Source organism: Diadema setosum, chromosome 7, assembly GCF_964275005.1.
Source record: "Diadema setosum chromosome 7, eeDiaSeto1, whole genome shotgun sequence".
Classification (NCBI taxonomy): domain Eukaryota; kingdom Metazoa; phylum Echinodermata; class Echinoidea; order Diadematoida; family Diadematidae; genus Diadema; species Diadema setosum.
This window is the reverse complement of record NC_092691.1, coordinates 10,934,679-10,950,325: the sequence shown is the minus strand read 5'-3', so window position 1 is coordinate 10,950,325 and position 15,647 is coordinate 10,934,679. Positions and strand designations below refer to the sequence as shown.

General features: G+C 37.9%; 2 protein-coding genes across 4 annotated transcripts in view; one reads left to right on the top strand and one right to left on the bottom strand.

The window, feature by feature from the left end:
- Positions 1 to 15,647, bottom strand: part of LOC140230839 (uncharacterized) — a 35,656-nt gene that overhangs the window by 2,747 nt on the left and 17,262 nt on the right. For all 3 annotated transcript variants that reach the window (XM_072310984.1, XM_072310983.1, XM_072310982.1), the window contains exons 4-8: positions 6,789 to 6,902; positions 4,649 to 4,730; positions 4,245 to 4,372; positions 2,284 to 2,423; positions 1,437 to 1,493 (exon numbers count right to left, since the gene is read on the bottom strand). In XM_072310984.1, the coding sequence (XP_072167085.1) occupies positions 1,437 to 1,493; positions 2,284 to 2,423; positions 4,245 to 4,372; positions 4,649 to 4,730; positions 6,789 to 6,902 (521 nt within the window). The remainder of the gene's footprint in view (positions 1 to 1,436; positions 1,494 to 2,283; positions 2,424 to 4,244; positions 4,373 to 4,648; positions 4,731 to 6,788; positions 6,903 to 15,647) is intronic.
- Positions 11,614 to 14,994, top strand: LOC140230508 (uncharacterized). The gene is given in 3 exon segments (XM_072310658.1): positions 11,614 to 11,890; positions 13,173 to 14,615; positions 14,618 to 14,994. Coding segments are annotated over 3 exon segments (2,097 nt in total).

Genomic DNA, 15,647 nt, shown 5'->3' with positions numbered 1-15,647 from the left:
AACATTTTTGAAATCACTGCTCCCAAAGGTAAACTGGACCTTTAACTGTATTATGACAGATAAGATATGAGCAGGTGCAGACAAAGGTTAGAGCAGACCTTCCCTTCAGACCGACTTGTAACTGAGGTACAGTGTGAAAAACCCGGATAGGTCTTGTTGAAAACACTGTTACTGTATACTCAGGAATGAACCACGTGCATTTCGGAATTTACTGTATATTCATTTCAACCACCGAGTCAAACGTGCACAGATTACATACACTAACCTATGGACAGGAAATTAATATGGCACGCAGGCGGTTAACAAAGATTAATCCATTGTTTGTATAATCATGGTTCTTGCTGTGTTGTGTTTCACGTTTCCGGCAGCCACGACAGCCCCGTTTGCCCGAAACGTATAGTGCGCCGTGGGTATAGATAGGATATTCTCCTGTTTTGTTTCCCCTCCGTATTCTAGTCTTGTTCTTTCTAGTCCTCGCTCCGGTGAACATGAAGCTATCAGACGTCGTGTACACGGTGTCTGCTCAGGCTAGACTACACAATATTTTCCGTCGCGTCCATTTACGTACTACCTCCAAGTTTTGTTAAGGCCAGTTACGTGTTGCAACGTTTTATTGCGTTCATCCCGTTTTATTACGACCTACAAGGTTTCTCATTGGGATGGTGTTGTATTTTTTTTTTTGACAATTTAGAAATCTGACGCGGCATCCAAGGTCATCACGGCCTGTCACATTTGCCTATCCCGTCTCACCCGTTGTCTCACGTCCATCCCGTTATGTCCCCGATGGCCTGAAACGTGAATACCGTGGCCGCCGGGAACATGGTGTAAACGCAGCATATCACTGAACTAGCATATTGGGCCCCTGGCCGACGTTGGCAGAAATTCTTATAGAGAGGGCGCTGTAAAAACGGGTGCTGCTCAATATCAACAATCAGCACAAGAGGCGAAGACTGCTACACATGTTTCACAAGAATGGGAATAAAGTCATTTCTCTGCTGATTCGAAAGTGACACATCACATCATCACTCTGAATTTTTTGATAGTCTGGACAAGAATAACGGAAAGATGCGCAAACTGTACATCTCTCCATTAATAATACAGCTTCAGGGGAAAGGTGCATATGGACAGTGAAAAATGAATCACTCAAAAGATTCATCTGATTGGAATATCAACTGGATAAAAGTTCATTTTGTCATTTCCTCAATTATACGATCCCATTCTCTCAGATCGGCGTGCGCCAGCTATGTCGGCTTGTGGGAAATCGACTCTCTCACAGCGTTCGATCTGAAGAAGCCTACAGATCCAGTAGGCAAAAGTCTAATCAAACAGGCAAATTGCAACTGATTGTGAAAAAAAAAAAAAGAAATCCAGCGAATACGGATGTTAAAGTTTGCATTTGGTGTCATTGTTTTATGTTGGTCCTTATTTTCACGTACCTGTAGGACTTCAATATCCTGTCTGATACTGGTCTGTTTGGACGTCTCTTTGGTGATCTAGTGTGAGTGTTTAATGATATAGTAAGTCAACAGTAAATGGATGACTGAGTAGATCTTATATCAATCTAAGTAAGAAACAAGTAACAAAGACATACTGATGTGTATTAGTTGAAATAAAATTCAGTCTACGAGGGGCTCCAATGACAAGATAGAACGCAGTTTGACAAAATCGTATCGAATGAGTGAAACGCAAAGCTTTCCGACATTTTGATGCGTTTATCTGTAACAAAATGTAGGGAAAAAAGACCTATAAAATTCATATCAATTTTAGAGATAATAATGGTAAGAATAAAAAAGAAAATTATGATAATGATACGTGTAATATCAAAAGCAGAGATATGTACAGTGTATAACAAAACAATAATTGTTATACTTGACGTTGTTATTGTTATCATAAGTGTTACTGTTTAGAGTTATTGGCCCGAATTCACGAAGGTGGTACAAACAAAACCATGGTCTAAACCATGGACAAAAACCATGGAGCGCCAAGTGTCAAACAGAATATTTCGTTACGAAATTGGTCATTTCGTCGACAAAATGACTGTTTCGTTAACGAAATTATCATTTCGTGGACGAAATGTTCATTTAGTTACAAAATGTTGTCATTTCTTTACAAAATAATCATTTCATCGACGAAATGACTGATTTCGTAGCGAAATATCGCATGCAACACTTGGCATTCCATGGTTTTTGTCCATGGTTTAAACCATGGTTTCATTTGTACCACCTTCGTGAATTCGGGCCATTGTGTTCCATGATCACATGTCAATATTCAAAGTAAACGCACCTCCGCCTGAAGATGATTGACCTGCTGCTGTAGGTCTGCCTTAGCTATTTGAAGTCGGTGAGTTTCCTCTTCCATCTGGACCTTGGCGAGAAGTTCCCCCCTTTCTTCGTCAAGCACGAGTTCGGCTATCAGGGTATCTCCTACGGATGGAAGCAACAACAGACAAAATATAGCCATATCACACAGCGGTACTTACTATCCATTAAAAAAAAATCAAGTGCACCCCCACCTCCTAAGTCTCCCGCTCTCTCCCCCGCTATATCTTTTAGGACCATCTTCCAGAACAGATAGATACAGGGTTGTATTACATGTATGTACCAAATTACACAATTTCTAATCCCCAAAACGAAGCTCTCCCCTGCTGCTTGCATTTACTCACTCCCAGCCAGTTGAGGAAGTTGGCATCTCTACAAAATAGAAATGTAATAACATTTCATTCTAAACCATTTTGTGGCAGCCCGGACTGCTACTCGGCACCCGACGGCAGAATCACTGAATGAAAGTCAGTCATGAATTAGGAAATATTTCCCTCATGGTCTTTGGAATAGTTTAATCCGCTTTATTAATCGACGGAAATTGAAGCAATATCTGGGGAGTCGGTATCGTCCTGTGATCTATCCGGTCCTGCAAATAATGGTGACACAGAAATTGTAATACTGCCCTCATCGTTGGAAAATTAGTTATTTCCAGCCCAGGGATAATATGCTCTTCATTTCAATCGAAAATTTAATTTCATTTCATTTAACAAGACGACATTGTGGCTAAAAGCCGATTCACATAAGTTTTCACATTTTAAAACATGTACAATCGATCACGAATACACTTGTATATAACTAAGACTAAGAAATGTTAAGTAAATCTCTTTGGGCTCTTTGAATTTAATCTAATGATAATAATATCATGATAAAGATTATACTTGTTACAATTATCGTAGTACACAAAGAAAAACATCAAAACGGACTTAAACTTGATCCCCCCCCCCCCGCCAACACAAACACACACACACACACACACACACACACACGCATACCTTGAAAAAAAGAAAGCGTTCCGTAGCCCTGTATAAGTATGAAAAAAAAAATCGTATGCATTTAGTACGTGAAAGTTGAGCAAACCATTTCTCCAGTATGAGGTGAAAAAAAAAAGTGCCAGGAGTTTAAGTCCATATTGGATGCTGGATGCAGAGTTTTCAGAAGATTCTTATCAATCAGGTTGAGATGAAGTAAGCATTGAGTCACCACACCTTAATGTTAGCTCAACAGTTTTTTTTTTTTTCTTGTCTATGATTTGTTTGTTGTTTGCGTTTTGTTGTTGTTGATTTTGGGGGGTTTTTGGGTTTTTTTTTTTTGTGTGGAATGGATGGGCTAGGGTCCTAAAATCACCCTTCTCCCAGTAATTGACCCTGATACCTAATGTATATAAACTACGTATAGGACAATATTTTGGACATTAACCTCTCCTTCCTTTTCAGACTCGTGAAAATGAAACTCGGTAGCTCTGACCAGAACTTACGAAAACTACTTACATAAAACAAAACAAAACTAAAAGTGTCAGCGATTTTTGCTGATTATCACAAAAACTCAACGACGTGTCAACGACAGCAAGCATATAAAATATGTGTCCTTATTTTACCCAGGTGTGCATTATAAACAGTATTCAAAGATAAACAGATTCTTTAAAGACGAAATAAACTACTGTTCAGGCTGAAATAAACGTTTTCTCCCTATTGCAACTATTATATTTACAATATACTAGCCGTTTGTTATATACTCTAGGTCTTCATGTGTTGCCCACTGAAATGTGAGGCAGTGCACGCTTGAGACTATGAGAAACTTAGAAGCGACACTTTCACCATCTGGGCACATAGATCAAAGTGACCGCTGTGCATTGGGGAACACATCATACTCAATTTTATGCAGCACTTTAGCGGGGGAAAATGTAGCGCCTGTTATTACACTCACTCTCTCGCTCTAAGTCATCGATAACTCGCTGGTTTTCGTTGAGCTCCACATGGTCGGTAGATAGCACCTCCATGTTTCTAACGGATTCGGAGAAATTCTCCATTTTGTTCCTGTACTTCGCAATGAGTCTGCAGGGGGGAAAAAGAAGATAAAAGATGTAAAGATACAGAAATACCCAACGAAGAACTCAGTGTTTGTGTCAAGTGAAAGATTAATCCCTTCAAGCGAATTTCCTCTCTTACAAGCTTGAGTGATTGTAAAAGAAGAAAATTAGTAAATTCAAAGTAATTTAGAGATGCAATTTTTTAAGTAATTTTTTTAAAAATAAACTGATACTGCTGCTTACAAAAACAGTTCAAGTCCATAACTTTACTGACTATTGTACAATGTCGATGTTTGTGTACCTGTTTTTCTTGTTCCATTCGCCTTGCGATCTTTCGAATTTCAACCTTAGCTCGGCATTTTGATTGACGATCTCAGATATTTCTGGCAAGAAAAATGAAAGGTGATGCAAGACCTCTGTTAAAAAGTGTTGTTTTTTTTTTCATTACACGAAAATATCTTAATGAAATGAAACAATGATTGGATTGTGAAAATAGGTCAATCAGAATTTCCGAAAGTTTTCACACTTCAAAAACACTCACGAAAATTTCATTTTCCCGAAGGACCTATATACTCTTCACAGGCTTATCAACTTTTTAGGAAAGATTCCTCCAATGCACTAAATTAAGTTTCTTGGTTAGATTTAGCTCATTACACAGACACTTTAATTTCTGTGTCTTTCCGTCCCATTATTTTGTCAGATTAAACGTCATGTGCACTTCATATTGCATCTAAAGGTTGTATGTTTACTTATTTCAAACTGGTAATCTCGACCTGTAATCGTCCTACGTACAATACTGTAATATTGTGCGTTAATCATCAGATAGGTTCCAAACTTCTATGTGCTCATTTTGTGCAATGTTTATACGTGGAAGTTGAAATAGATGTGAAGTGAATTTGACTGTGGTTTATTTTGAACTCATTCTTGGTTGCCTGGAGGAGAAATCTAGCAATAAAGAAAACTGAACCTTCGCAAATGCACCAACAGAAGAAGTATGTCGGGTCTCTGTGTTACCAAATTACATTTTTTTTCTTCCTTTATTTTTTTCTCTCCTTTTATTTCCTCGCTTAGCTCTTTCTTTCCTGTGGCAAGACTTCTCGAAAGTGTCTGATAACAAAGTGCTCGGCGTTACCACTAATCCACAGACTCCAAAGCTTCCGCATTTGACGACGCCATGATATGGTTATCAATAGATCAATGATCGCTCAGGTAAGACGAACAAACCCCCGACAGGTCCGCATGCCCCCACAAGAAATCCTGACTACTGCTAAAATCAATAGTTTTGATATTCAACACACTAAGAAGTGTGACAAGCACCTCAGTTGCACCCCAGTGGCCTCCCACCCACTCTATTTCTCCCCGATGCAGCACTTAACTACAGACTGCAGCGAGATTCACGGTGTCTTGAAATATGCGGAAGTGTGTGTGTGTAGAGGTGAAATGCTTAATGCATATACTGTTTTTATCTGTTGTTGCTATGACGATGTCACGGGCAAAAGTGACCGGCGGCGGCGACTATAAACTGCAATGCCCCGGCGAATGTAGAAATGACCATATTTAAAAACTGGTTTTGTGTTGCCGAGTTTTGTTGGTGTTCCCTACTCGCGAGATTCACCAGGGTCGAGAGGCTTTTCGCTTCGTTTTTGTGACAATAATTAGTCCCGTGAATGTGCCTGAATTTTAAACCAATGTCTCATATCACAAATAAACTACGTTACACATCAATCATAGTCAAAGTTGCTTTAATGTCAGACGAGCTGCAACAGACATGGATTGATAATTTCTTTTAGGGCACATTTACGAAAGTACGTCACCGTCCTGCGGAAAACGAAGCCCATTTGCATGTTCAAAGTGACGTTGATATGAAGAAAAGAGAAAAACAATGAGAGCAGTACAAGTCAGTCTTGGAATTTCGGAGTTTCAAGCTTTTTTTTCGTGAAACGGTGATTGATTACGATCACGTCTGCAAATCATACAAGGCAATGATGCATCACAACTATCGTACTGATTTGCATATATGTATATTACAAATCATAATTGCTGAATTGTAACAAATCTTGGATCAGTAAAGGATATGCAATGAAATTAAAATGAATTCAGTACAAGCGAACTTGATTCTTTGGAGGCTTCGCGATCATCACCTAATCAAGGTTGCATCATGTGAGCGATTGATCACTGTAAAGGCGGAAACTTAAAATCCTGAAATCCATAATCAAGTTCATATCTTTATTGCTAGTCCAATTCTAATGAAAGCTTCGCCTTCCGGTTTGTTTGCTTTTACGCTATTCATCAAATTCAAATTATAATAAGTCAAATTGAACATAGAATGGATTTACATTGAAAGTGCCAGGGTTTATCACTTTCTTTCTTTGTTCGCCTGTTTTTGAGGGTGGAGGAGGAGGAGGAGATGAAAACAAGTACTTTTTGGATGCCTTTCTTACCTTCTTTCAGTTGGGCACAGTGTGTCATCTTCTTTTGGCTGTCCTCCTGGCACAGGCATATCTTTCTCTGGCACCCATGTAGTTCTTTCTGCAGTGACTCTTCTGTCAATTGCTCTTTAGAGGAAAGCAAGGAGAAGACATTGTGCATGAGGACGATAATAATTATGATTACGATGAAATTATGATAACCATGGGGATGATGACAACGCTGATTAAAGCGCTGAAACACATGTTATGATTTTTTTTTTCATTGCACTGATAAACCGGTTACATTTCGTTATTCCGAAGGTTCGTTATTCCAAAGATTCGTTATTCCGAAGGTTCGTTAATCCGACAATGTGATAAGGTTTGTTATTCCGAAGGTTCATTAATCCGAAAATGAAATAAGGTTCGTTATTCCGAAGGTTCGTTAATCCGAAAATGAAACAAAGCTCGTTATTCCGAAGGTTTGTTACGGACCCTATTTCAAAGTTCAAATTTTATTTCATATTTCCATTTCTCAATGATGACATTACAAAATTATTGACAACAAAACAAGAATACAAAATATATACAATCATGTCTTTTGATCGTAGAAGAAAAGAAAAAGAAAATATACTTGACACAAATGTACAAGGTCATATTGTGTGAAAATGTCACTAGTAAGTATAAGAAATATGATGGGGCCTACATAAAAGCTTTAAAGCTTGTAAAACTGTAGGTTCCCGAGTTCATAGGCATATAATTTTACACGGAGAACGGATATGTTTGTCTTGACCAACTAAAATTACACAAGTACAAAAAATCGATGAGTAATAAACTAATGAACCACATAGATATCGCACAAACCAGACTGCATACAAATCTCGCAGTGTTTGAATAACAAAAATGCTATATTATTAAAAGATGTATCGGTACCATGAAATAACTTGAATGACTTGGTGCTGCGGACAAGGACAAAAGACTGGGAGCATAAAAGGGTTGCTAAAAACTTGGTAGTGTGTATCCACTAAGTAATAACTGTTTTAATTTGCGTTTGAAGGTGAATAAAGATAAGGAAGAAGTGATATCTAGAGGGAGATCATTCCAATATCTGGGTCCAGTAAATATAATTGTTTTCTTTGCAAAAATAGTGCGAGTACGGGGAAGGTGATAGGCGTCACTCTGGCGAGTGGGATAACAGTGGATAGAACGATTCCTTTTGAACATGTGGATAAAAACAGATGGTAATTCATTAGTTGTTAGTTTATACATGAAAATTCCGAGATTGTAATGAAATAGGTCTTGAATTTTCAGAATTCTGTTTTGATGGAAAAAACAATTTGTATGGGCAAAATATCCGGCGTGGTTTATGATTCTTATTGCACGCTTTTGAATACGGAGAAGGGAATCTAGTAATGAGTGAATTGCATTTTCCCACGCCAAAATTCCATAATTAAAGTGTGGAGATATTAAACAAGAATATATACTCTGCAAAATATGAACAGGAAAGAAGTGTTTGAGCTTATTCAAGATTCCAATATTTCTAGACAAAATTTTACTTAGAAAATTAATATGAGTTTTCCAGGATAATTCTTGGTCAATCCAAAGCCCTAAAAACTTTGTATTATTAACCTGCTTTAAACATAAATCATTTATTTTGATATCATATGGAACAACATTCAAGGAATTACTGAATACCATATAATGAGTTTTTTCTATGTTCAAAGATAATTTGTTCGCATAAATCCAGGATTGCACAGACCTGAGCTCAGTATTCATCATATTTATTAATGCATTAGGGTCTCGATGTGAAAAGAACAAGCTAGTGTCATCGGCGAAACAGATAAATGACAAAATTTGCGATGATTTTGGAAGATCGTTTATGTATAAGATAAATAAAAGTGGGCCCAAGAGGGAGCCCTGCGGGACTCCACATGAAATAGGCTTTAATTGCGAATCATGGCTATTGACATTAACAAATTGCTTTCTTTCTGTTAAATAACTCTTAAACCATTCTAAGGGGGTCCCGCGGATTCCATAGTGACACAATTTATAAAACAAGATTTCGTGATCTATCGTGTCGAAAGCTTTAGAAAAATCAAGAAAAACTCCAATTGTATGTTCAAAACTATCTATAGCATGAGCTACCTTGTCTATAAAAGTAAGTAAAGCATGGGTTGTGTTGTAATGTTTTCTAAAACCAAACTGAGAATCTGACAGAATGTTATGATTTGTGAGAAATTTTAATAATCGTGTATAAACCACTCTTTCAAGAATTTTAGAGATTGAAGTCAACAAAGAAATTGGTCGGTAATTATTCACCAAATCTTTCTGTCCCTTCTTAAAGATAGGGACAACTTTTGCGACCTTCATCTTATTGGGGACTTTGCCATTAAATAAGGATTGATTGAAAATGTAGGTAAGAGGAGTAATGATTTCGCTTAAAACATTTTTTAAAAGAAAATTTGTAATTCCATCATATCCTGAACTTTTTTTATCATTCAAATTCTTAATGTCATTTCATTGTCGGATCAACGAACCTTGGGAATAATGAACCCTATTTAATTTTCGGATTAACGAACCTTTGGAATAACGAACCCTATTTCATTTTCGGATAAACGAGCCTTCGGAATAGCGAACCCCATTTCATTCTCGTATCAACGAATTTTGATTTGATTTGATTTATTCATTCTCCGTATGGCATCATTTACGATTTTTTTTTTATCAACATAATCAAACATAATATATACAAATATGAAACTCATTATAGCTATAGTTTCAACAATTCGTCCCACTTTTCACGAACTGACGGGAAGGGGGTAAAAAAAATGATTTTTCTTTTTTTTTTTCAATTTTGAGTTTTTGTCATATTTACGCCTCATACATTCGGCTCTACAACCTGATGAATTTTCACGGCTTGATTGTACATGGTTACGTAATAAATGACGCCATGGCACAAGTAAAACCATCATATTATTGATTTTTCTACACCACGAACTGACGGCTCGGTACGTGCTCATTCCAGTCACATCGTGACAAAGGAAGTTAGCTTAACTTTGCCAAAGAAACTTTTTTACGAAGTGACAGCTCAGCCCGTGTTCGTTCCCGACATTTCGTGGAGAGTGAATATGTTGATATTTAGGAAATCGAGTTTTTCACAGACAACTCAGCCCGTGTTCGTTCCCGACACTTCGTGGCGAGTAAATTTGTTGATGTCGAGCAAATCGAGTTTTCACAAACAGACAACTCAGCTCGTGTTCGTTCCAGACACTACGTGATGGGTAAATTTTCTCATATGAACGCACTAAACTTTTCACGAACAGACGGCTCAGGTTTTCGCGCGTTCATGGCTATTCGTGGTACGTACAGCGTCTTTTCTATGAAAAAAGCGTTTCACGGAGTGCCGGCCGCGATATCGACCGATCGCGATGGACCCTTCGTAGATTAGGTGAGTCTGTTATTAAAAACGATGCATGCTCGTTTATGGCAAACCAAAAGGAAATGTATCCAGTAATTTTGTCATCGGGTAACACGATAGAAAAATGGGTTTTTTGACAAGAAAATAACCCATTCTATAAATCAGATGATGCACATGTCTTTTCGTGCGTCAGTCGGAATAAAGTGTGCATGCGGTAACTATGGAATTTAGCCTAAACCCACTCGGCTTCGCCTCGTGGGTTAAGCATTCCATAGTTACCTTATGCACACAATTCCGACTGACGCACTCAGACCTGTGCGTCATTTGTATACTGTCACGACTTCATGGCCCGAATTCACGAAGGTGGTACAAACGAAACCATGGTCTAAACCATGGACAAAAACCATGGAGCGCCAAGTGTCAAACGGAATATTTCGTTACGAAATTGGTCATTTCGTCGACAAAATGACTGTTTCGTTAACGAAATTATCATGTCGTGGACGAAATGTTCATTTAGTTACAAAATGTCATTTCTTTACAAATTAATAATCATTCCATCGACGAAATGACTGATTTCGTAGCGAAATATCCCATGCGACACTTGGCATTCCATGGTTTTTGTCCATGGTTTAAACCATGGTTTCATTTGTACCACCTTCGTGAATTCGGGCCCATGTGTTTTATTTTGTCAGCATGTAAAACTATTCATATCAATTTGGACTAGCAGCAAACCATTTTTTTTAGTAAATTTATATTTGGACACAGACACACTAAAGGAATTAAAACAAGAAACTTAATTATGTAGAGTCATAAAATTCTCCAGTAAAGGTGAGTTTATAGCTCGAAGATAGATTAAAGTTATAAATGTTGATTTCAGAGTATAAAGAAAATAAGTTTCATGTTACCTTCATTATTTGCGACTACATACATTCACTCTTTGGAAAAAAGTAAAACTTTTGATTGGGAAATAATTTGAATCTTTAACCCCTCCCCCCCCCCAACAAAAGAATGAAAACAAGAAAACAGAAATCAAAAAATCATGAACCCATCATGCCAATGTCAAACTTTTATCATATTGGCCATTACCAAAGTGAAAAAAAATGATAAACATGATATTATGTTTAAAATCAATACTTCAGTGCTGTACTGCAGCAAAATTGAAATGTCAAGAAGAGAAGTGACGGATTAATCTTTGTTACCACGGTCATACAAATGACTAAAAAAAAAATGTTAATTGTAAGTCGAATTTCAGTGATTGTATAAGTCGGGCCACATAAAACTACTAATAACCAACTTACAGAAACCAAAAAATGAAATATGCATCATTAATTCAACACTTAAGAAGATTAAAAATTAAAAAAGATTTAAATTTTATCAACATCTGTGACATTTCATGTCATTTCTTGGCTATGTATTATTTTAACCAGATTACACCCTAAGACGGACATGGTGGTCAAGTGGATATTGATGGGCAAGCTGAACACAGTATCTGCCGATCAAGTTGATTGGGATGGAGATCTTCGCCTTGGGTCTACGGTTTGCATGGATTGGATAGGGGTACCTTGGTACGTTACCGTTCAAGAAATCGCCCATGTAGACAGTGGACCACAAGAGGTAGACGAAGAAACAAGTAGCACCAAGTCCACACCCAGAATCAAACTCTGCCTCTCTGACAACGAGTCTGATGACATGCCTTTGTCAACGTGGCTGACCACCATGAAAGGTGATCACTTCGTTTTATTTTTTGTTTTTATTGATTTTTTTAGATCATTCCACTAAAGAAAATATATAGAAATTGGAGTAAGATTATATATGCAAGTGAGGAAGTGTAACGAACGGATGTTGACTACACATGAAACAGTATAACATTTGCATCAAGTTTAATTATTGGCATAATTATGCTGATGTAAATAACACATACATTTACTTCAGGGATCCGTTACCCTTCCCCGCTTCTTGCCTTTTCTCTAGTCATTCTTTGATAATAGTGTAAATATAAACCCTATCCCTTTGGTTAGTTATAACATTAAGTTTATAACCAAAGCATTGGTGTTGCAACACATCCAAGTTTGTGCTTATGCAGCAACACCTTGGTGTGTTCATTATACCCCCTGGCAGTATTCTAGAGGATACTTAAAATTCAGCAGCATTACCCCTTGTATACCCCTATGTAACTACTGCATTCCTAAATGGATTTCTTTCAATTTATGTATGGCAGTGTATCTTCGTATAATTGTATGATTTTCATGCCTTTGGGGGGGGGGTGGGGTCTTACTGTCCCTCTTTTATAGAGTCAAAAGTCATAATCTGGAGAATGGTGTGAGTGGTCTGCAGATAAAATCTCTTAATGAATTTCATTCAAATTTCGTACAATCTAATCATATTTACTTTTCAGTGATGGTGCCCACATTGTTTCATCCTCTGTAGGGTCAAAGGTATTTTTCCTCTTTTTGTGCGCTCGTTTTGCGCTCGGTTGAATAGAGAATGCGTGAATTCAAATTTCGTATTCTTAAAAATAAACATAACCAGTGCTTTACTCCATGTAAATTGTGAAATTGCTTGATAGTTCATGGATACTGAATAAGTAACACAACTGTTATATTTTGTATTTTACTTCTCAGACCATGCCGATGTTGCCAATCAGGAGCAAGCTGTACCAAACCAGCCATCAGGATGCGAAAACTTCACGTGTTGCAAAGAAGTGTGGGCAGCTTGCCAGAAGTGTTATTGTTTTCTGTGTTATGATTACTTTAACCTTAACTATGATTGTAGCTCCCACAATGCAGCGTTTAGAGCAGAGAATGTGGCTGTTAACCAATTTAATGCCACAGAAACAATTCAGAATGTTGTGAATGAAAGTGATATTCAGGCAACAGATAACGGGCCTGTGGATACTCAGATCCAGTCAAGATATGAACAAACCCTATTATTTCAGCCAGGTCAAACTCAAGTAGGTGTAGAATCAGAACTTCCAGACGTGATAGAACTTTAGAACAATACAACAGAACCAACTATCCCAGAAGAAGAATCAAGCCTACCGTCAGCATCAGCTACCTTGACAAAATCACATCCTGAAGCATTTGTGATAGATGGAGTGCAAATGGAAGAAATACCAGAATCGCCAACAGAACCTCAAAGTAATAACGCCAAAGTGAAACGCAAAAGAAACAGCGGAGAAGAATATGTCACTGAAAAGAGTAAGAAAGTGAAAAACGCAAGAAGAGAAGCGAGTTACCATTCTGCTTGTAAAACATGCTCCCAGAAAGGCTTATCCTGTAACTTCTTTAAGGAGGAGGACCAAGCAGATATCAGAAATTCATACTACAATCTTGGTAATCTAGCTGATCAAAGAGCGTGGATATCAAGACATATAGAGAAGAAAGAAGGTTCTGGTGAGATTTTCAGCAAAAGAAATTACTATCTTCCTGACCCAAAAGATCCTGAAAAAAATTGGAAAGTGTGCCAAGCAAAATTTCTCGCAACCTTAGGGATAAGCGAGCGACAGGTGAGGACAGTTTTTGCGAAGAAATTGCCTTGCGGAGTACTTGAAGGGGAGCATAAAGGTGGTAGGCAGTCAACAGCAAGGGATGCCAAGCTGCGTGAAAGTGTGAGAGCTCACATTAATCGCTTCCCAAGAACTGAAAGCCACTATTGCAGATCAAAAACAAAGTGTCAGTACTTATCATCAGAGTTGAATGTTCCAATTATGTACAAGATGTACATCGAACAAGATGGATTAGAGCATAAAGCTTCTATGTCACTTTACCGGAAGGTGCTTGATGAAATGCATCTAAAATTGTACACTCCAAAGAAGGACTGTTGCAGCCTCTGTGAGACATATTACCAGGGGACGCAAGAAGACAAGGATGCATTGGAAGAGGAATTCTTGAAGCACTCTTCTGAAAAGAACAAGGTCCGTGAGCTGAAAGAAGCTGCAAAGCAAAGGGCCAGTACAGACCCAACTTTTGTCAGTGCAGTCTTTGATCTTCAGCAAGTACTTTATCTGCCTAAAAGTAGCCGGTCTGAGCTTTTCTATAAGCGTCGCCTGAGCAACTATAATTTCACAATATATGAGCTTCACAGCAGGGATGCATGGTGTTTTCTGTCACATGAAAGCATATCAGGAAGAGGTGCAAATGACATAGCTTCTCATCTTTTCAGGTACCTGCAAGAACTTGATGAAAGAGGAGTTGAAGAAGTTGAATTCTTCTCAGATGGGTGTGTTGGTCAAAACAAGAATACCATAGTCACCAGCATGATGCAGTGCTTTGTTGAACAATCTTCCTCTGTGAAACTTATAACTTTGAGATTCTTTGCTACGAATCATGGTCAATCAGAAGGGGATGCTGTTCACAGCGTCATCCAGAGGAAGATGAATCAGTTCAAGGAAATCATGGTGCCTGCACAACTGGCGAGCATAATCCGCATGGCACGAGTTAACCCCCGACCGTTGAGGTTACGTCGGATGACATCCGAGACTGGAAGTCCGTAAGCCAGCAGAGTGGCATTCTGAGAGTGCGAGTCTCACAAGGCGGTCAACATATTGACTGGACAAAGGTGATGAGTATTCAGGTCACAAAGCAGTCAACAAGACAGGTGGGCTTTAAGATGTCTCACTGTGATGATGAGTTTGATGTGATAGTTGTAGGAGGGGTAAGAAGAAATGATGAAGGACACACATGGGAACTTCCAGGAAAGCTGTACACATCTGGGACGCCAAAGCTCTCAGTAGCAAAGTATCAAGATCTCCTCTCTCTGTACCAAGGAGCAACACCTGCAGTGTGGCATCCTGACTATAAGAAATTCTTCCAGATGCTGCCCCACTAAAACAGTCATCTTGTAACTTATGCCGTAAATTACTAGGTGCTAAAAATATTTCGTACTTTTGATCTTTTATAACTCAACAACTATACATCAGATAATACTAAAATTGATATGGGTTGTAGCTGAATGATGTACAACGTTTGTTAGAGGTGGTTTGAATATTATATTGTAAACCAGTTTTATGAAATTCAAGCTTATGTTTCACAACTTTGTGTACAAATCGACACAATAGCCTCAATTATTTATGTCCTTGGTTACGAAGTGGGAATTATATAGCATCACCTATTCACTCCAACATTCTAAGCTGTGGAATTCATTAGCCATTGTCATTGGCTATTGTCTAAATTTGTACGCAATGTTGTGAAATTGAGTAAAATCTAAATCCTAATTTTATATAAAATCATGAACTTCATATAAGTGATTTGTGATATCAAATTCAAGCCACCTCCCACAAAATTATACACTATTCAGCTACATGTATAACCCATATCAGTTGTAGTATGGTGTACTGTTTTTGAGTTATTACAGATCAAAAGGGTGCAAATTTGTTAGCACCTACTGTAGTACTAATTTTGTTCATTGTTGAAAGAAATTGCACCTTGGATATACATCTAAAATTCACAAACACAAATAGTACAGGAAAAAAAAAAAGACAT